General features: G+C 47.8%; 1 protein-coding gene across 1 annotated transcript; it reads left to right on the top strand.

Moving 5' to 3' along the window:
- The first annotated feature begins 513 nt into the window (after positions 1 to 513).
- PHB1 (prohibitin 1) lies at positions 514 to 15,729 on the top strand. The gene is made up of 7 exons (XM_066585873.1): positions 514 to 595; positions 2,871 to 2,976; positions 7,188 to 7,349; positions 7,439 to 7,581; positions 7,743 to 7,859; positions 10,177 to 10,272; positions 15,086 to 15,729. The coding sequence occupies exons 2-7, from the start codon at positions 2,889 to 2,891 to the stop codon at positions 15,296 to 15,298; spliced, it is 819 nt and encodes a 272-aa protein (XP_066441970.1). The 5' UTR covers positions 514 to 595; positions 2,871 to 2,888; the 3' UTR covers positions 15,299 to 15,729.
- Positions 15,730 to 16,802: the final 1,073 nt, after the last annotated feature.

Here is a 16,802-nt window from a genome sequence, read left to right as displayed (position 1 = left end):
GCGCAACTCGCATCGCACAACACACGGACAGACCGCAAATTTGCAGGTTGTATTATCATGCCAGGCTCGCGCAAAAGTAGGACATGCTGCGACTTTTGCATCACAGCGAGCAAAAAATCACTGATGTAAATAGACCCTTTACGAATAACGGGTTACATTATCGCGCAAATTCTGTGTGTCTCGCAACGTTTACAACTCAGGGGTCTGGGAAAGCTGGGTGACAAGCCCTCAGGGAGCTGTCTTGGAGGCCATATTGGTTGTCACCTATTTAAGTGTCACATTTATAAAGTAATATGAACATCTCCCTCCTGAAACATTGCAGCAAAATGTCACTTATTACACCAGAGACCTGACTCCTCCCCAGTCACCATGTGCCAAGGGCAGCCCGGAAAACTTGTCCTTAACGCGCGGAATGCTGGGTATTGTAGTCTTCCCGCGTTATGTAGTCAAACCGGAAAGCGCACTTCAAGACTACAAATCCCAAGCTGCAACGCGTTTGCTACCGGCCAATAACTTTCCGGGAAAGTGAGGGGCAAGGGTTACGCATGCGCAGAAGGCTACGTGTGTCTCATGTGGAGGTCAGAGCCGTGAAGAGGTGAGTGTGGAAGCGGGGAGGCCGAGGAGACCGCAGAGAGAGGGGGGGAGAGCAGAGCAGGCATCAATGGAGGGGAAGCTGGGAGGTCAGTGAGGGGAAGACATTTGCACCAGCCCTGCAAGGGGTTCTATCTATCAGCAGGGTGGAGGCACCAGTGTGGGGTCTCTTGGTGCTACTCTAATTCACTGCTACACCCTTATGGTACTTATACTACTTAACCCTTTAGTGGCCTATTTAATGCGACCATAATTTTTTTTCTTTTGGTTGCCCAGTAATGGCGTCCGGTTGCCATGGCACACCAGTCAGCCCTTCGTGATGACATTGCGGCCGGCTGATGACATCACAGATGGAGCGCGCTTCCTATGTAAACCCTTTACATGGTACAATCAGCATTGACCGTGGCGTATAATGGGTTAACAGCGGGGATCGGTGAGCACACCGATCCCTGCTGGTGCAATGGAAGGAGGCTGTCAGTCACAGATGGCACAGGCTCAACTTCAGAGCTCCTGCCATGTACGAATGTAAGTTTACGTCCTGTTGCCTTAAGTAGTGGGCAGGATGTAAACTTGGGCCTTGTGACTTTAAGGGGAAGGTTATAGTCAATGGGGCCCATCTGGCGCGGCTCATTAGGAAGGGATGACATCTGTTGCCATCCACTGCAAAATCCTCAATTATGCGGTTCTGGTGCAGATTTTTAATTGCAGGAAATCCACCCCATTTCTGCCGCCTGTGAGCGCATCCGCAGCGATGTTCACAAGGGATTGTCCGATTGTAAACTACTTATAACCTAGCCTGAGGATGCGGCATAAATAGTTTATCAATAGTAGATTGGCAGAAAGTAGACAGCTCCGTTCCCACTGTGGTGGCCAGGCTTGGTATTGCAGGGCACCTTGGCCTGACCACTGCAGTAAATCGGCTCAGTGCTTGAGTGCATCGGCCCTGGACTATTGACTCCCCACTGATCTACCGTGTTTTCCAGAAAATAAGCCCTAGCTGCATTACATTATAAAAAAATGGAATCCATTACCAGGTCCCGGGCACGGTTCCCGCAGTCCTCGGAGATCGTATAATATCGCTTCCTGGTTACAGGATTCATAAATCTCGCTGCAAGAAGCGATGGCTGTGATTGGCTGAGCAACGGTCGAAGAACCAATCAATGCAGCGCTGGATGAACCAATGTGATGGCTGTGATTGTTTCATCCAGCGCTGCATTGATTGGTTCTTGGACCGCTGCTCAACCAATCACAGCCATTGCTTCCTGCAGGCGGGATTTATGAATCCTATAACCAGGAAGTGATGTTGTACAAGCGGCCAAGGACTGGAGGAACCTCGCCGGAGCCGTAGAGAGCAGCCGGAGGGACTTGAACCGTACCTGATAGTTAAGTAACCCCGTATAGCGCAGAGTGTAAGCTCTCGCCTACGACCTGAAGGTTGCAAGTTCGATCCCCGCATGTGTCAGGTAGCCAGCTCAAGGTTGACTCAGCCTTCCATCCTTCCAAGGTCGGTAAAATGAGAACCCAGCTTGGTGGGGGGTAATAAATAATAATTACCTGAAAGCGCTGCGGAATAAGTTGGTGCTATACAAATACCAAGATATTGATGACCTATCCTGGGGGCGGGGCATAAATGGTTTAAAACCAGACAACCCCTTTAATGGTCGGATCCGCGTGCAGAAAACCCAGCGCAACTTTACATCAAGAATAGAGATGAGCGAGCATACTCGCTAAGGCAAACTACTCGAGCGAGTAGTGCCTTATTCAAGTACCTGCCCGCTCGTCTCTAAAGACTCGAGTAGTTTGCCTTTGGAGTATACTCGCTCATCTCTAGTCAAGAAGTCTCTGATACTTTTTTTTTTTCTGCGATGCCGATTTTAGATGCGCGGCGGCGAAATTGGTTCGCATTCAAATGAACGATCATCTTACTTTATGCAGATTTGGCGTAGAATCTGTGGGGTAACCAGGAGAAAATGTCTGAGGACAAATCGTAACAAATGACTACTTCTGGGTCCGCGTGAAAGATCCAATCAGCGCTTCTCCAAAGATTTAGCGCTGATCTTTGCTCGCTGCACGCATTTATATCTAACAATGATCATGCCGATCGCTCGAACTAACGGCGATTCACGTGATGGTCTCTATGTGCAAAAGGGTCCTAAACGATTCAGTATTGCATTAGCCTGCTGTTTGTAGTCGCCCCCTCTTCCACGTAGCCGCCATGCTGCTGACCGTTGTGATTGGTCACCAATACTTAATGTGTTTCTTTTTTTTTGTTTCCGCAGGTTCCATAGTAAAACAAAATGGCGGCGAGGTTGTTTGAATCGATCGGGAAGATTGGCTTAGGATTGGCCGTTGTCGGAGGGGTCGTAAACTCTGCCTTATATAATGGTAAGTTCTATCAGGACATGCTGGGAGTTGTAGTTTCACATCAGCTGCAGGGTCGCAACGTGTGGAGCTCTGGTCTACAGAGGATCGTGCTGATCACCCGGCATCCCTGAATGGGGATGGCGCCTAATTGTACAGAGTAGGGGGGGGGGGTATCGCTATATACTAGGCAGATGTGCCTTCCCGATCTGTGGGGATACTGGCTGATGACCCCCATGAGGCCGCCTGCCTGTCACCAGACATTGGGACCCTCCTTACAGCTTTTCTGACTTTTAAATTGAGCCTGATGGGTTATAAACAAATCTTTCTAATACACTTCATTCAGCTCTTAACCACTTTCTAGAGGTGCTTGCTGTCAGTGAGTGGAGCACTCTACTTTATACCCAGAGAGGTGGTTTTGGTTGTCTTATTAGAGACAACCTCTTAGGCAGAATTCTGAAACCTGCGCTTTTCTCTTGCGATATTTAGAAGTTGTGGCCCGTCTGATCTTACTGCGTTTTTATCACCTTTGTTTCCCCATGGAGCCTTTATTTTATCACAACGCACAAACTTGTGATTTTCTTGTAAGAATATCGCAAGCGCCATCGATGTTTTTGCGATAATAAGAATAGCTGACTCTCAGACGTCTCATGAGCAAAATTGTGGTGGTTTCTTTTTTTTTTTCTGCGATTTTTCTCTTGGCGATATCACGATCAGCTGTGTGAAACGAACCTTCTATAGTGCGACCGCCACACCGATCAGTGCAGGACAAAGACCCCGATGAAAGCTCTCATAGACCAGTGATGGCGAGCCTTTTAGAGGCCGAGTGCCCAAACTGCAACCCAAAAGCCACTTATTTATAGCAAAGTGCCAACACGCCAGGGGGCGGGGCTTATCACAACGTATGATTTTACCCCCGTCGTTCTAAAAAGGACAGGGCCGCTTCAAAATGGACAGGGTGCAGATTTTGACTGCGTTTTGGATGCGGAAATGCTGCGGAATGTCCTCAGCGGAAAATACTGTGGAAAATTCTGCAGCATGTCCGCGTCCAAAAAGCAGTCAAAATCTGCACCTGGTCTGTTATAAAACAGCCCTGCACATTTCCGCCACATGTAAACATACCCCAGCAATAATAGGCACCCACCCACCCCCAGCGGCCATAGCAACCCTCCCCACAGCGATAATATTGGCCTCCCAGCAACAATAGTGACACCCCCTCCCTCAGCAGCCTCCCAGTAGTAATAATGGTGACAGCCCCCAGTAGTAATAAGTGACCCCCCCCCCAGCAGTCCCACAACAGTAATAATGCCCCCCAGCGGTCCCCCAGCAGTAATAATACCACCCCTCCCCCCCCAGCAGTCACCTCCAGCAGTAATAATGCCTCCCCCACCACCACCAGCGGTCCCCCAGCAATAATAATACCCCCTCTTTCTCCCCCCCCCCCCCCCCCCCCCCCAGCAGTTCCCTCCAGCAGTAATAATGCCCCCCTTCCCCCCCAGTGGGTCCCCCAGCAGTAATAATGCCCTCCCCACAGCAGTCCCTCAGTGGTCATAATGCCCTCCCCAGCCCCACATACTTACCCCTCCTCCTCGTGGAAGTGCCGCTCCTCTTCTGCCTGATCGCTGGTGCACACTGATGGCAGTTGTGCTGCCGGATGCCTCCTCCCCCTGCTCTTGCGGAATCAAGTAGGAGACATTTGGGTACGGGGGAGGAGGATCCCGGCTGCACACTGACGTCACAGTGTGTGCCGGGATCAGCGCAGATAGCAGCGCTGAGTAAATGTCGGCAGGGGAGCCGCGGCCCCTGCAGGCATTCACTAATGTTGTGAGCGGCCGATGGTGACACGTGTTAGCAGGGAGGGCTCTGCGTGCCGCTCCTAGGGCGTGTGCCATAGGTTCGCCACCACTGTCATATACTGAAGGGCTACTCCCATCTTCTGCAAGCACGGTCCCCGATGGGAGTACTCCTGCGAAAGACCACCGCATTATTAGTAGTTATGGAAAGGGCCAAGCTGGCATTCTTGCACGGCTTCCATGACTCCCGGGTTCGGTCGGGCTATCCTACAGATAGGTGACCAATGTATTTTGAGATGACCCCTATAAGATGCGGCTTTGTGGCATAGCTCCACGTCAGATCGCGATATAATGCAATACTAACAATCAGTAAATGGGAAAATGAGTTTATAAAGTTTTTTGTTAATTATTAGAAAAAATAAGATATTGAAAGTTTAAAAAAAAAAAATCCAAACCAAAAACCCCCCAAACCTTTGGTGTCGCGGTCTGTAAAAGTCCAACCAATCAGAGTAACACAAGAGAGAGAGACGCTCAGCACTTCGCTTATTACATTTTTTTCTTGCATAAAAGTGATCAAAAAGTCACATGAAATCCAAACTGGGACCTCTAGAAATAATAATAACCTTTATTTGTATAGCGCCAACTACAGGAAGTCCTGGGAAATACGAGCACTCACATGTCAGCAGAAAAATAGTTATGGCGGCAGGAAATGATATATTTTTTACTAAAGAGTTTGTTTGTTTTCTTGCTGTACTTCCTAGGCATCAGTCCGATGCCGTTAACAAGTCGCTTGTGCTGCAGGGTGTACGCCATAAAGCAAGACCCCCAAAAGATGGCAGAATTCTTATATCTCTTTTTTTTTTTTTTTTTTTTCCAATTTAACTCCAGTTAGAAATTTTTTACGTTTTTCAGTACATTCTATGGTATCACCAAAAAGTACAACTCCCCTGACAAACAAACAAGCCCTCCAGCGTCTACGTTGATGGATAAAATAAGAGTTTTCTGAAAGGGGGGAGGAAAAAACCAAAATATAAAGAGCCCCGTCCTTAAGGGTTCTCTCAAAATACTTGTATCACCTATCCATAGTATTGATAAGTCCTATCAATGGGGTCTCCCAACTGGGACCACCACCAAACCTAAAAGCTGCAGCCCCGTGTCCCCCTCTCATGACTGCGGGTTTGCTGCATTGACATGGAGATTAACCCTTTCCACTCCAATGCCTGACCTGTTCTGACGTCATAAGCTTCCTCTCTAGCTCCAATGTCAGAATAGACTCGCCACTGCAGTGCAGGAGTCTATCTGCACCCACTCGTCAGGCACATCGGGTGCAGATGCACTCCTGCACTGGTCCTCATCGAGGACCCCCCAGGAGAAGGCAGAAAGTGTTTTTAACCCTTTCTGCCTTCTCCTTTACACATTACATAGCGCTCAATTACTGCCATGTAATGCAGAGAGAATGCGGAAGTAACACTTCCGCATTCCGCCTGGCGATCATGTGATCGCCGGGAGTCGCCTGACCTCAGCTGTCACTTACAGCCTAGGTCGGGAGGATGAAGAGCGAATGTGGAAGTGTTACTTCTGCATTCCGCTTGGCGATCATGTGACCGGGCACCCTCCTGATCTCGGCTATCAGTCACAGCCGAGATTACGAGGGTGAAGAGAGAATGCGGAAGTATTACTTCTGCATTCCTCTGGCGATCAGGTACCCGCCGGCACCCCCTGATCTTGGCTGGCAGGGATCAAAAGGGTGAAGGGAGAATGCCAAATGGGCATTCAAATAAATTGCAGCGGGGGGGGGAAATGAATTGGAAAGCATTAAGTGGAGCAACAGTCACGCTTGCACTCTGCCGCTCCAGCCCTCTCTAATGGGACTGCCTGAACCAGCTGAGCGCTTGTCCTCAGCTGTTGCCATTCTCTCCATTGAAACGAATGGAGCTGCGCATGCTCAAACACTCTCTACATTGGTGAGAAGAGGGGACCATGGGACCCCCCATTCTTGGAATTGACTTGGCCCCCTATGGTGATAGAAGTCTCAGATGAGAATATCCCATGAAGTCCTTTCTTGGCTTGTAAATCTTCATATGGTGCCTTTATTCTATAGTGATGGCCGGTGTAAGGGTTTGTGGACGCCACCGACTTCACCCAGCCTTATGAAGGGGTGAAAGTCCGCAGGGTAAATAACATGCTGAGGATTTAAAAATCTGCTCAATTTACAATACAAAGTTTTGTTTGGTTTTTTTTCCTGCAGAGTCTGGATAACTTTTTATGTTTTGGGGTTTTTTTTTAAGTCCTAATCCACTTTTTTTTACTGTAATACATTGTGGATCTTCTGCCAGCGACTCCGCAGCAAACAATCCGCAGTGTTTGTTACATATAGAAGTACCATTACCCTGTATATCTGACTCCTAACCTCACTCGCTCCTATGTTTTGTCGCCCTCCAGTGGACGCCGGTCACTACGCTGTCATTTTTGACAGGTTCCGAGGTGTTCAGGATCTGGTCGTGGATGAAGGCACACACTTCCTTATTCCCTGGGTCCAGAAACCAATAATATTCGACTGCCGCTCCCGTCCCCGTAACGTACCTGTAATAACAGGAAGCAAAGGTGAGAATAAAACCTTAGCGTCGTAATACACTGACATAATGGGGATATATAGAGGTAAGACCTTACTATCGGGTCTAATCCTTCCACAGATTTACAGAATGTAAACATCACCCTGCGTATCCTCTTCCGTCCGGTCGCCAACCAGTTGCCGCGGATCTTTACCAGTATCGGAGAAGACTATGATGAGAGAGTTTTGCCATCTATTACTACTGAGATCTTGAAGTCTGTGGTGGTGAGTACAAGGGGAAGGTATAATTACTCGGTGGCTTCCTAGTAGTGGAGGTCCTGAGTGGGCGACCAGCCCTCCGCTGTAACATGACCACATGCCATAATCACTCGAGGATAGAACTGTGTCTGTCATTAATCGGACTGTCCAACACTTCTCTGTGCCAGGCCCGCTTTGACGCAGGAGAACTGATTACGCAGAGAGAGCTGGTTTCCAGGCAGGTCAGTGAGGATCTGATGGAGAGGGCGGCCACATTTGGACTCATCTTGGATGACGTATCTCTGGTAAGTTCATGTAGAGGACTTCTAAATAGCGTCCGCATCTACCCTGCAGGATAAGCCTTCCGTCACAATAGCATATTTTGGGGCAGTGTGCTATCCTTGTTGATTCGTGGACGGCATGCTGCCTCATTATAGCCTATGAGGGTATACATATTGGCAATAGTAATGTGTAGGACAGCACCAGCAGGTCGGTGTAGGAGGCCACGGAGTGTGAGTGTATCTATATCTCATGGCATTACAAGGTAGATACCTGACTTCAGAAAGTGGCTGTGTTTACAAAGCTCCAGTTACTTTGCACTTCATTGTAACTAGACCTTGTAAATGAAGCAGCTTCCTGGAATCATTGGAGGTCCATTTCGTGATGCTGTGACCATATACATACACATGTGGGCAGTCTCTCACATGGAACGATGGTCTGCCTTAAAACCTCATGGCATGCCCTGTTCCTGTTTGACAGGTCTTATTTCTCATCCATGCAGCTATGTGCTGTCCGATGTGAGTAGTGCCCAAGTCTCTTAGGCACAGCTCTCATTACGGCTAGTGTGCGATCACAACCTTAGGCTAGATGCACATGCACATCGCAGAGTAAATCCACCTGCAGATTTTCTTAGGGATTTTCACTGCAGAATGGACTCATTGGATGGCAAAGAAATCTGCGGTGAAAATCTGTTACTTTTCCGTGACAAAGTATGATGGGGAATTGAAATTCTGCAGCATGTTTATTTCCCACTTTAACCCCATTTACTTACATTCTAGAGCATCATGTGGCGCAGTGTTAAAGGGGTTGTCTCGCGAAATGAAGTGGGGGTATACACTTCTGTATAGCCATATTAATGCACTTTGTAATGTACATTGTGCATTAATTATGAGCCATACAGAAGTTATTCCACTTACCTGCTCCGTTGCTAGCGTCCTCGTCTCCATGGTTCCGTCTAAATTCGCTGGCAGCTTGCTTTTTTAGACGCGCTTGCGCAGTCCGGTCTTCTCCTTTCAGCACGAGCCGCTTCAGTGTGCTCCCTGCTACAGCTCTTCTGCGCATGCGCAGACGAGCTGTCACTGCTCGGGAGCGCGCTGGAGCGGCCATTCTGTACCATCCTCTGTTAGAGGAAGGTGCAGAGCCGCTCAGCTGTCCTGAGAAGCCGCCCAGCTGTCCCGCCGTCCTGCCACCCAGGTAAGTGATGGGCCGGGGGGGGGGGGGGGCTGCGCCGTGATTGGGGGGCTGCGCCGTGATTGGGGGGCTGCGCCGTGATTGGGGGGCTGCGCCGTGATTGGGGGGCTGCGCCGTGATTGGGGGGCTGGCGCCGTGATTGGGGGGCTGGCGCCGTGATTGGGGGGCTGGCGCTGTGATGGGGGGGGGCTGGCGCTGTGCCAGGGGGGGGTGATCTGTCGCTGTGCCTGGGGGGGGGGGGGGGCTGTCGCTGTGCCTGGGGGGGGGGGGGGGGGGTGCTGCGCCGGTTACCTGCTGCCTGGCGGTGGGTGACTGTGTGCCGTGGTCGGCCACGTTCAATCCAGGGGTCCGGTCGGCGGCTGCGGGGCGTCTGGTTGTCAGGGAGACACAGCTGGTAGCGTCTCGGGAGCGCGCACGTCGGGCTACAGCAAGCGATGGGAAAAGAGTCGGTGGCCATCTTGGGAAAATTTTTATAAGTTGCTGAAACGCTGGAACTGTAAGTAGAAACCGGCTAGAAAAGTCATTTACAGGGGGGCTTAGTAATGTATGCTTAATTAGGGGGACTGGGCAAAAAAAAATTTCACTGCTTCCTCGAGACAACCCCTTTAAGGCAACAGAAATGCAGTCCTAAGCTCTCATTCATGACCTGAAGGTTGTGAGTTCAATCACTGCATGGTTCAGGTAGCCGGCTCAAGGTCGACTCAGCCTTCCGGGGTCGGTAAAATAGTGGCTAATGCATAAATTTACTTAAAAGGGCTGTGGAATAAGTTGGCGCTATACAATTAACAAGATTTATTTTCTTTATATTTATACTGTACATTGTTGCAGAACTTCGGCGCACATTCTGTAACAACTCCGATGTGTGAACTGTCCTTAATGGCGTCTTTCACAAGCAGAGAGGATTTTACAATCCCTGTTGGCTCATTACAACTGCTTAACCCGTTCTGAGAATTTTGCCTGCTGTATAAGGCAGCTTCATCCTGCTGAGGAGTCCAGCAAGAAGGACTTTATTTCACCTTCGCTGTTCTATTGATCGAGTCGCTGACAGTCCTAATAGAATTATTAATCTTCATTCATTTATTAATGGACATGTCGTGTCATGGCAGTATGAAAGAAGTTTGAACGGTTTTTTTTTTTGGGTTTTTTTTGTAGACTCACTTGACATTTGGTAAGGAGTTCACAGAAGCTGTGGAGGCCAAACAAGTGGCCCAGCAGGAAGCAGAGCGGGCTCGGTTTGTCGTGGAGAAGGTAAAGTGTTCTTCTTTTTCTGGAAACCCTTGTCCCCCCTCAAGTGTGACTAACATTATTTCAGAACTGGGAAACTGTAATTTCTGTGGATCTACATTTAAAGCCCTATTTTCATCATAGAACTTTATGGTATATCCATAAGATAGATATTTTGTAGTCTAACAGGTATAGATTCCAGTATGGCTGTCTGCATAAAATTGCATTCACACGAATGATATCCTTGCGTAAGTTTAGTGTGATGCGATAGGCATGACATTCACACCAGATAGAGATAGATATTTTATATATATATATATATATATAATGTATCTCTATCGGCCGTGTGAATGTAGCTTAACTCCCAGCTATTTGAGTACACAGCCTCTTCTTCCAAGCCTGGATAACCACAACACTTGCCAATGGGCTGTGCTTGGTATTGCTGCTCATCTCCAAGTAAATAAGACTGAACTGCAATACCAGATATACAACCCTTGGATTTGAGAAAAAAATCCAGTAAAGGCTATGGGCATCTTTGCACTGAATCTTTTAGTTTGTTGTGTGTTTGGTTTTTTTTTTGTTCCGTAAATGCAAAAGTAAGCAACTTTTTTTTAAATTGACTTCATTAAAATTTCCTACCATTTTGCTGCTGTAGAGGCTGTGCAACAACTTAACTTAGCTGATTAACCCCTTAACGACTGCCCTATTGGGAAACTACGTCCTCAGTAAGTGGGCTTTAATCCTAGAGGACGTAGTTTTATGCATCATCTTAGGATTAATGCCCACTTGTCTGAGGACGTGACAGCTCCATGCTGTCGGTGCCCGCAGGTAGCCGACAGCATGGAGCTGTCATCCCAGGATGCGGGCAGTCCCCCCCCCCCCCCCCCCCCCCCCCCCCCCCCATCGGATCCATCAGGGCAGCTGAAAATACTCACCCGGCTTGTCGGCGGTGTCCTCCGGAGATCTAGTCCTCCCGGACCCACCGGCGGCCTTCTGCGCATGCGCGCGCCAGACGATGACGTCACGCGCGTGTGCAGAAGCCCGGGTGTCCCCGGTAAATTTAAAATCTCCTGGCTCCCAGCTCCTGAAGGTAGACGGGAACCAGGAGGTGTTACCGGGGACCGCTGTGAGCGGTCCCCGGGCCCACGATCGCCGCTATCCATTGGATAGCAGCGATCGCGAAAAAGTAAAGAAAAGTTTCACCTCCCCTCATGGATCCATGAGGGGAGGTGAAAATACTCACCCCCGGTCCTCTGCGATGTCCCGGGACCTGAAATCCCCATCTGCGCATGCGCGCCCGATTGACATCGAGCGCGTGTACAGAGGTGCTCGAGCCCCGGGAAATTCAAAATTCCTCTGCTCCTGGCTGCCATGTGTAGCCCGGAGCAGAGGGATGTCACTGGGGACATGATCAAGTTTAAAAAAGGGGTAAAAAGTTAAAGCGGATCATATACTTGAGGGAGGATGAAATGACGTACCTAAGGCCCACGGATTTATCCGCGGACCTTACCCCAGCTTCTGCACACGCGCGCGTCGCCAATATGGCAGGCGCATGCGCAAAAGCCGTGGTAATTTAAAATCTCCCTGCTCCTTGCTACAAAACTTAGCCGAGAGCCTGGAGATTTCACGGGGGGGCCGCGGTGAGCGGTTTCTGATGACATGTTCGCCGTTATCCAATGAATAATGGCGATCACGTAAAAGTTAAAAAAAGGTGAAGGTTCATCTCACCGATGCGATCGGTGAGAGGAGATGAAACTTTTTACCGGAGGCCTCCGTATTTGCACCCCGACGCAATCTTCTGTGAACTTTCCCGGATTCTGCACATGCGACCGCAGGCAAAACACCGGACACATGCGCAGAAGTCGGGGAGCCCTGGAAATTTGAAATCTCCTTGCTCTCAGCGACCAACGGTCGCCGAGAGCCTGGAGCAGTGACGGGTGGCCTCATTGAGCGGTCACAGCCGGGCTTACAGCTGGGATCCGCTGCGGGCCTCCGCAAGCGGATTCCACCTATGGCCATGTGAGCCCGGAATTATTCAGACCTGTAATACGCAATTTACAAGAAGCCCCGGGAACGCTCGCCTTCCTGCAGTTCCAGGAGCAGCTTGTTGAGCCTCTTCTGTGTGAGACCGCCGCACCTCCGCAAGCTTACGAAGACTCACGAAACGCTACTTTTTACACCCCATACCCGCTACTGAGGTCAAGAAATGATCCCCAAAAAGCATGAGGAGGGGGGATACACGGTTTTATTGCCCCATGTACCCATCCCAACCAGCCTCCGTAATTACCCGTCTTTGGAAATACTACACAGTTCACATTATTACTTTTATCTAAGATTTGGGGAACGCCGAAAAGGGTGCGGAGGGGGGGATATTTTAAGGGAGTCAATTTTTATTCCGTACAAATGAGCAATGGGGCCTGGGATTTATTCAGTTGTGCCCTGAAATCCAAGTTGTGCCCTGGTGTTCCCTCCATTACAGGCCTTGCCATGTTTCCTGTAAGTAGATTAGGGCCACAATGGGTATGTTTCTGAACACGGGACAAACAGGGGTATCCATTTTGGGGTGAACGTCTTCATTCCTATGTGTGCTGTACAAAAAAAACAGTTTTTAAATTGATACAACTGCCAAAAAAATGAAAATTGTAATTTTTTTCCTACTGCTTTGCTTAGATTTATTCAAAAATTGTAGTGTAAAAATACACAGTACACCCCTAGATAAATTCGTTAGGGGGTCTAGTTTTCAAAATGGGATCATTTGTGGGGGTTCTCTGTCGTTTTGGCTGCTCAAGGGCTCTACAAGTGGGCAATGGGGCCTAAAATACCTTCATGCTAAATTTCTGTTCTGAAAGCCACCGGCTGCTCCTTTCGTTTTGGGCCCCGTTGTGCATCCAGACAAAAGATTAGGGCCACAATGGGTATGTCTCTGAACATGGGACAAACAGGGGTATCCATTTTGGGGTGCAAGTCTTCATTCATGTGTGTGCTGTACAAAAAAAACAGTTTTTAAAATGACAGAATTGCCAAAAAAACAAAAATCACAATTTTTTCCTTTTGCTTTGCTTGAATTCATTCAAAAACTGTGGGGTCAAAATGGGCAGTACACCCCTAGATAAATTCGTTAAGGGGTCTAGTTTTCAAAATGGGGTCACTTGTGGGGGTTCTTTTTTGATTTTGGCCGCTCAAGAGCTCTACAAATGTGCTATGGGGCCTAAAACCTTCAAGGAAAATTTTATGTTCTGAAAGACCCCGACTGCTCCTTTCATCTTGGGTCCCATTGTGCATCCAGACATACGATTAGGGCCACAATGGGTATGTTTCTGAACACAGGAGAAACAGGGGTATCCATTTTGGGGTGTAAATCCTCATTTTCATGGGCTCTATAGGAAAAAAAATATGTCTTTAAAATGACATATTTGCAAAAATATGAAATTTTATTTTTTCTCCTCTAAATTGAATTAATTCCTGAAAAAAACTGGTGTGGTCAAAATACTCATGACACCCCTCAGTGGATACATTAAGGAGTGTAGTTTTTAAAATTGGGTCATTTGTGGGGGTATCTATTATTCTGACACTTATGAGCCTTTGCAAACTTGGCTTGGTGCAGGAAAACAAAGTGCTCCTCAAATGCTGAAAAGTAATGTTAAATTTGTACGTCCTCTAAATGGTTAAAAAAACAAAAGTTTTTCCAAGTGTGCATCCAGAATAAAGTAAACAGATGGAAATACATATCTTATCAAAAATTTGTACAGTATGTTTGGACATATTTGAGATATTACGGTTGAAAATGTGAAAAGACAATTTTTTCAAAATTTTTCCAATATTGGTACTTTTAATAAATATACACAAATGATATCGGTCTCTTTTTACAACCTAAATGAAGTACAACATGTGGCGAAAAAACAGTGTCAGAATCACTGGGATATGTAAAGCCTTTACGGAGTTATGCTACGTTGAACGACGCATGTCAGATTTCCAAAATTTGGCTCCGTCACTAAGGGGTTAACCTGCTGAATCTTATGAATCCCACAACACACTTCTGGCTGTATCCGCTTTTTATGTTTTCTCCGATCAGTGTAAAGGGGCCTTCACACTTGCGAGAAAATCGCGCGATTTTCTTCAATGTGAGAGCGAGTGAAAATGCATGATTGTGAAACCAATATTTTCACTTGCTGCGCTTGTGTGTGTTGTAACATGGCAGATGTCATTCTTTTTGTGATAATCGACCATTGTTTTCAATGGGGGGCCGCTGGCAGTGACGCCCGCCCCATTGAAGTGATTCCCTGCCGTGGCTGTGACAGCTGCGCCAGGGAATCTCTTCAGCCGCCGCGGGGGTGACGTGATTCCCCACAGTAATGCAAGGCTGTCTTCACATGAAACCACTTCTCATCCAGGGGTTTCACATGTATTGCGAAGGCAATATCACAGCCTGATAACGCCCTTGCCAGTGTGAAGTCGGGCTTGGGGCTCAATTTCCATCGGGATGCTGTTTATTTGCACACAAACACATTATAGCCTATGAGGCTATTAACATGTGCGAATTTTAGTACTGACCCATGGCCCGTTCGGGGACTAAAAGTCACAACATGTCCTATTCTGGGCTCTACCACAGATAAATCACACAGGGTGTGTAGATGTTGGTACGGGTATGTGTGCGGCTACATGAGGGCTAGTGAAGGCAGCAGCATCTGGACCTGATCTCATCATTACGTGACCACATGAGAAAAGTCTGAAACAAGGAGCAGGCTGCAAACTTCATATTGGGAGGCTGAGAATGACTGGCATGTAATCCTGCAGTAACCAATGTCTTACATTTACCTCTTTATTTCCTAACCTATAGGCAGAGCAACAGAAAAAAGCAGCCGTCATATCTGCTGAAGGAGACTCTAAGGCAGCCGAGCTGATCGCAACCTCTTTAGCAGAAGTTGGGGACGGCTTGATTGAGCTGCGTAAACTGGAAGCTGCTGAAGACATCGCTTACCAGCTATCACGATCTCGTAATGTAACCTACTTGCCGCCTGGACAGTCCACGCTACTACAGCTCCCACAATAGTCTGAGGCAGCAGCGCCTGCACCCCAGTAATCTGTATTTCAGTGTGTCCCCAGTAAGGATTTTGGTCATTTTGACCGTGAAGCTCTAGGTCAGGAAGCGTCGGACTGTGCTAGAGTCAGCGCTACAGATGCAAGTCACCTACTGACCCTTTAGTCACATGAAGCAGATGCATGCACGGGTGGCGCACAGATGGCATCTTCCATGACGCATACTGGTGTAGCTCTATATTGCGGTACATCCGGTGTCAGGTCACTTGACTCTGATGTGGAGCTGACTCGTACAGAAGTGTTGCCAATCTGTAAAACTACAAGCCCGACATCTTAAGTGGCTATTCAATCTGTTCTGTTCCTCTTACACAAGAAGCGCTGATCCTTCGCTCTGATTACCAATGATTCCGGCTTTTGATTAATAAAAGACAAAACTGCCCATAATCCATGTAGTCTGTTATATGAGAAGTCTTACTGCCTATCAAATAAGTCTGGGATGGGATGTAAAGCAGCCTTGTTGGCTTTTCTGGCCTGTTTTAGTAAATACTTGTAATGCCATTGAAATAACAGTGCATCCTTCACTGCAGTGTATCGTTCCTCCTGACAATATTGCTGTTACCATTGCCTTTATCACCATGGTATGCCCTTACATAGTCTGGTATGGTCATAGAATAAGATTGGTAGAGTTGGAAGGGACCTCCAGGGTCATCTTGTCCAACCCCCTGCTCAGTACAGGATTCACTAAATCATCCCAGACAGATTTGTCCAACCTCTGTTTGAACACTTCTATTGAAGGAGAACTCACCGCCTCCAGTGGTAACCTGTTCCACTGATTGATCACCCTCACTGTCTAATATCTAATCTGTGTCTCCTCTCCTTCAGTTTCATCCCATTGCTTCCAGTCTTTCCTTGTGCAGATGAGAATAGGGCTGATCCCTCTGCAGTGGGACAGCCCTTCAGATATTTGTAGACAGCTATTAAGTCTCCTCTCAGCCTTCTTTTTTGCAAGCTAAACATTCCCAGATCCTTTAACCGTTCCTCGTAGGACACTATTTGCAGACCGCTCACCATCTTGGTTACTCTTCTATGAACTTGTTCCAGTTTGTCTGTCTTTTTTTTAAAGTGGGGTGCCCAGAACTGGACACAGTATTCCAGATGAGATCTGACTAAGGAAGAGTAGAGGGAGATAATTACCTCCCGTGATCTAGACTTTATGCTTCTCTTAATACACCCCAGAATTGTGTTTGCCTTTTTGGCTGCTGCATCACATTGTTGACTCATGTTCAGTCTGTGATCTATTAGTATACATAAGTCTTTTTCACATGTGCTGCTGCTTAGCCCAGTTCCTACAAGTCTATTTGTTTTTTCATTTTTCTTGCCCAGATGTAGGACTTTGCACTTCTTCTTAAATACCATTCTGTTAGTCGCTGCCCACTGTGCAAGCTTTTCTAGATCTTTTTCAATACTGTCTCTTCCCTAGTGTTAGCTATCCCTCCTAGCTTTGTGTCGTTGGCAAA

This window comes from Eleutherodactylus coqui, chromosome 13 (assembly GCF_035609145.1).
Source record: "Eleutherodactylus coqui strain aEleCoq1 chromosome 13, aEleCoq1.hap1, whole genome shotgun sequence".
NCBI lineage: Eukaryota > Metazoa > Chordata > Amphibia > Anura > Eleutherodactylidae > Eleutherodactylus > Eleutherodactylus coqui.
This window is presented reverse-complemented; position numbering and strand designations above follow the sequence as displayed.

Coding starts and splice junctions, on each gene's coding strand:
- PHB1 (XM_066585873.1), top strand. CDS start 2,889: ATGGCGGCGAGGTTGTTTGAATCGATCGGGAAGATTGGCTTAGGATTG. Junction 7,582..7,742: donor AGATCTTGAAGTCTGTGGTG/GTGAGTACAAGG, acceptor TCTCTGTGCCAG/GCCCGCTTTGACGCAGGAGA. Junction 10,273..15,085: donor CTCGGTTTGTCGTGGAGAAG/GTAAAGTGTTCT, acceptor CCTAACCTATAG/GCAGAGCAACAGAAAAAAGC.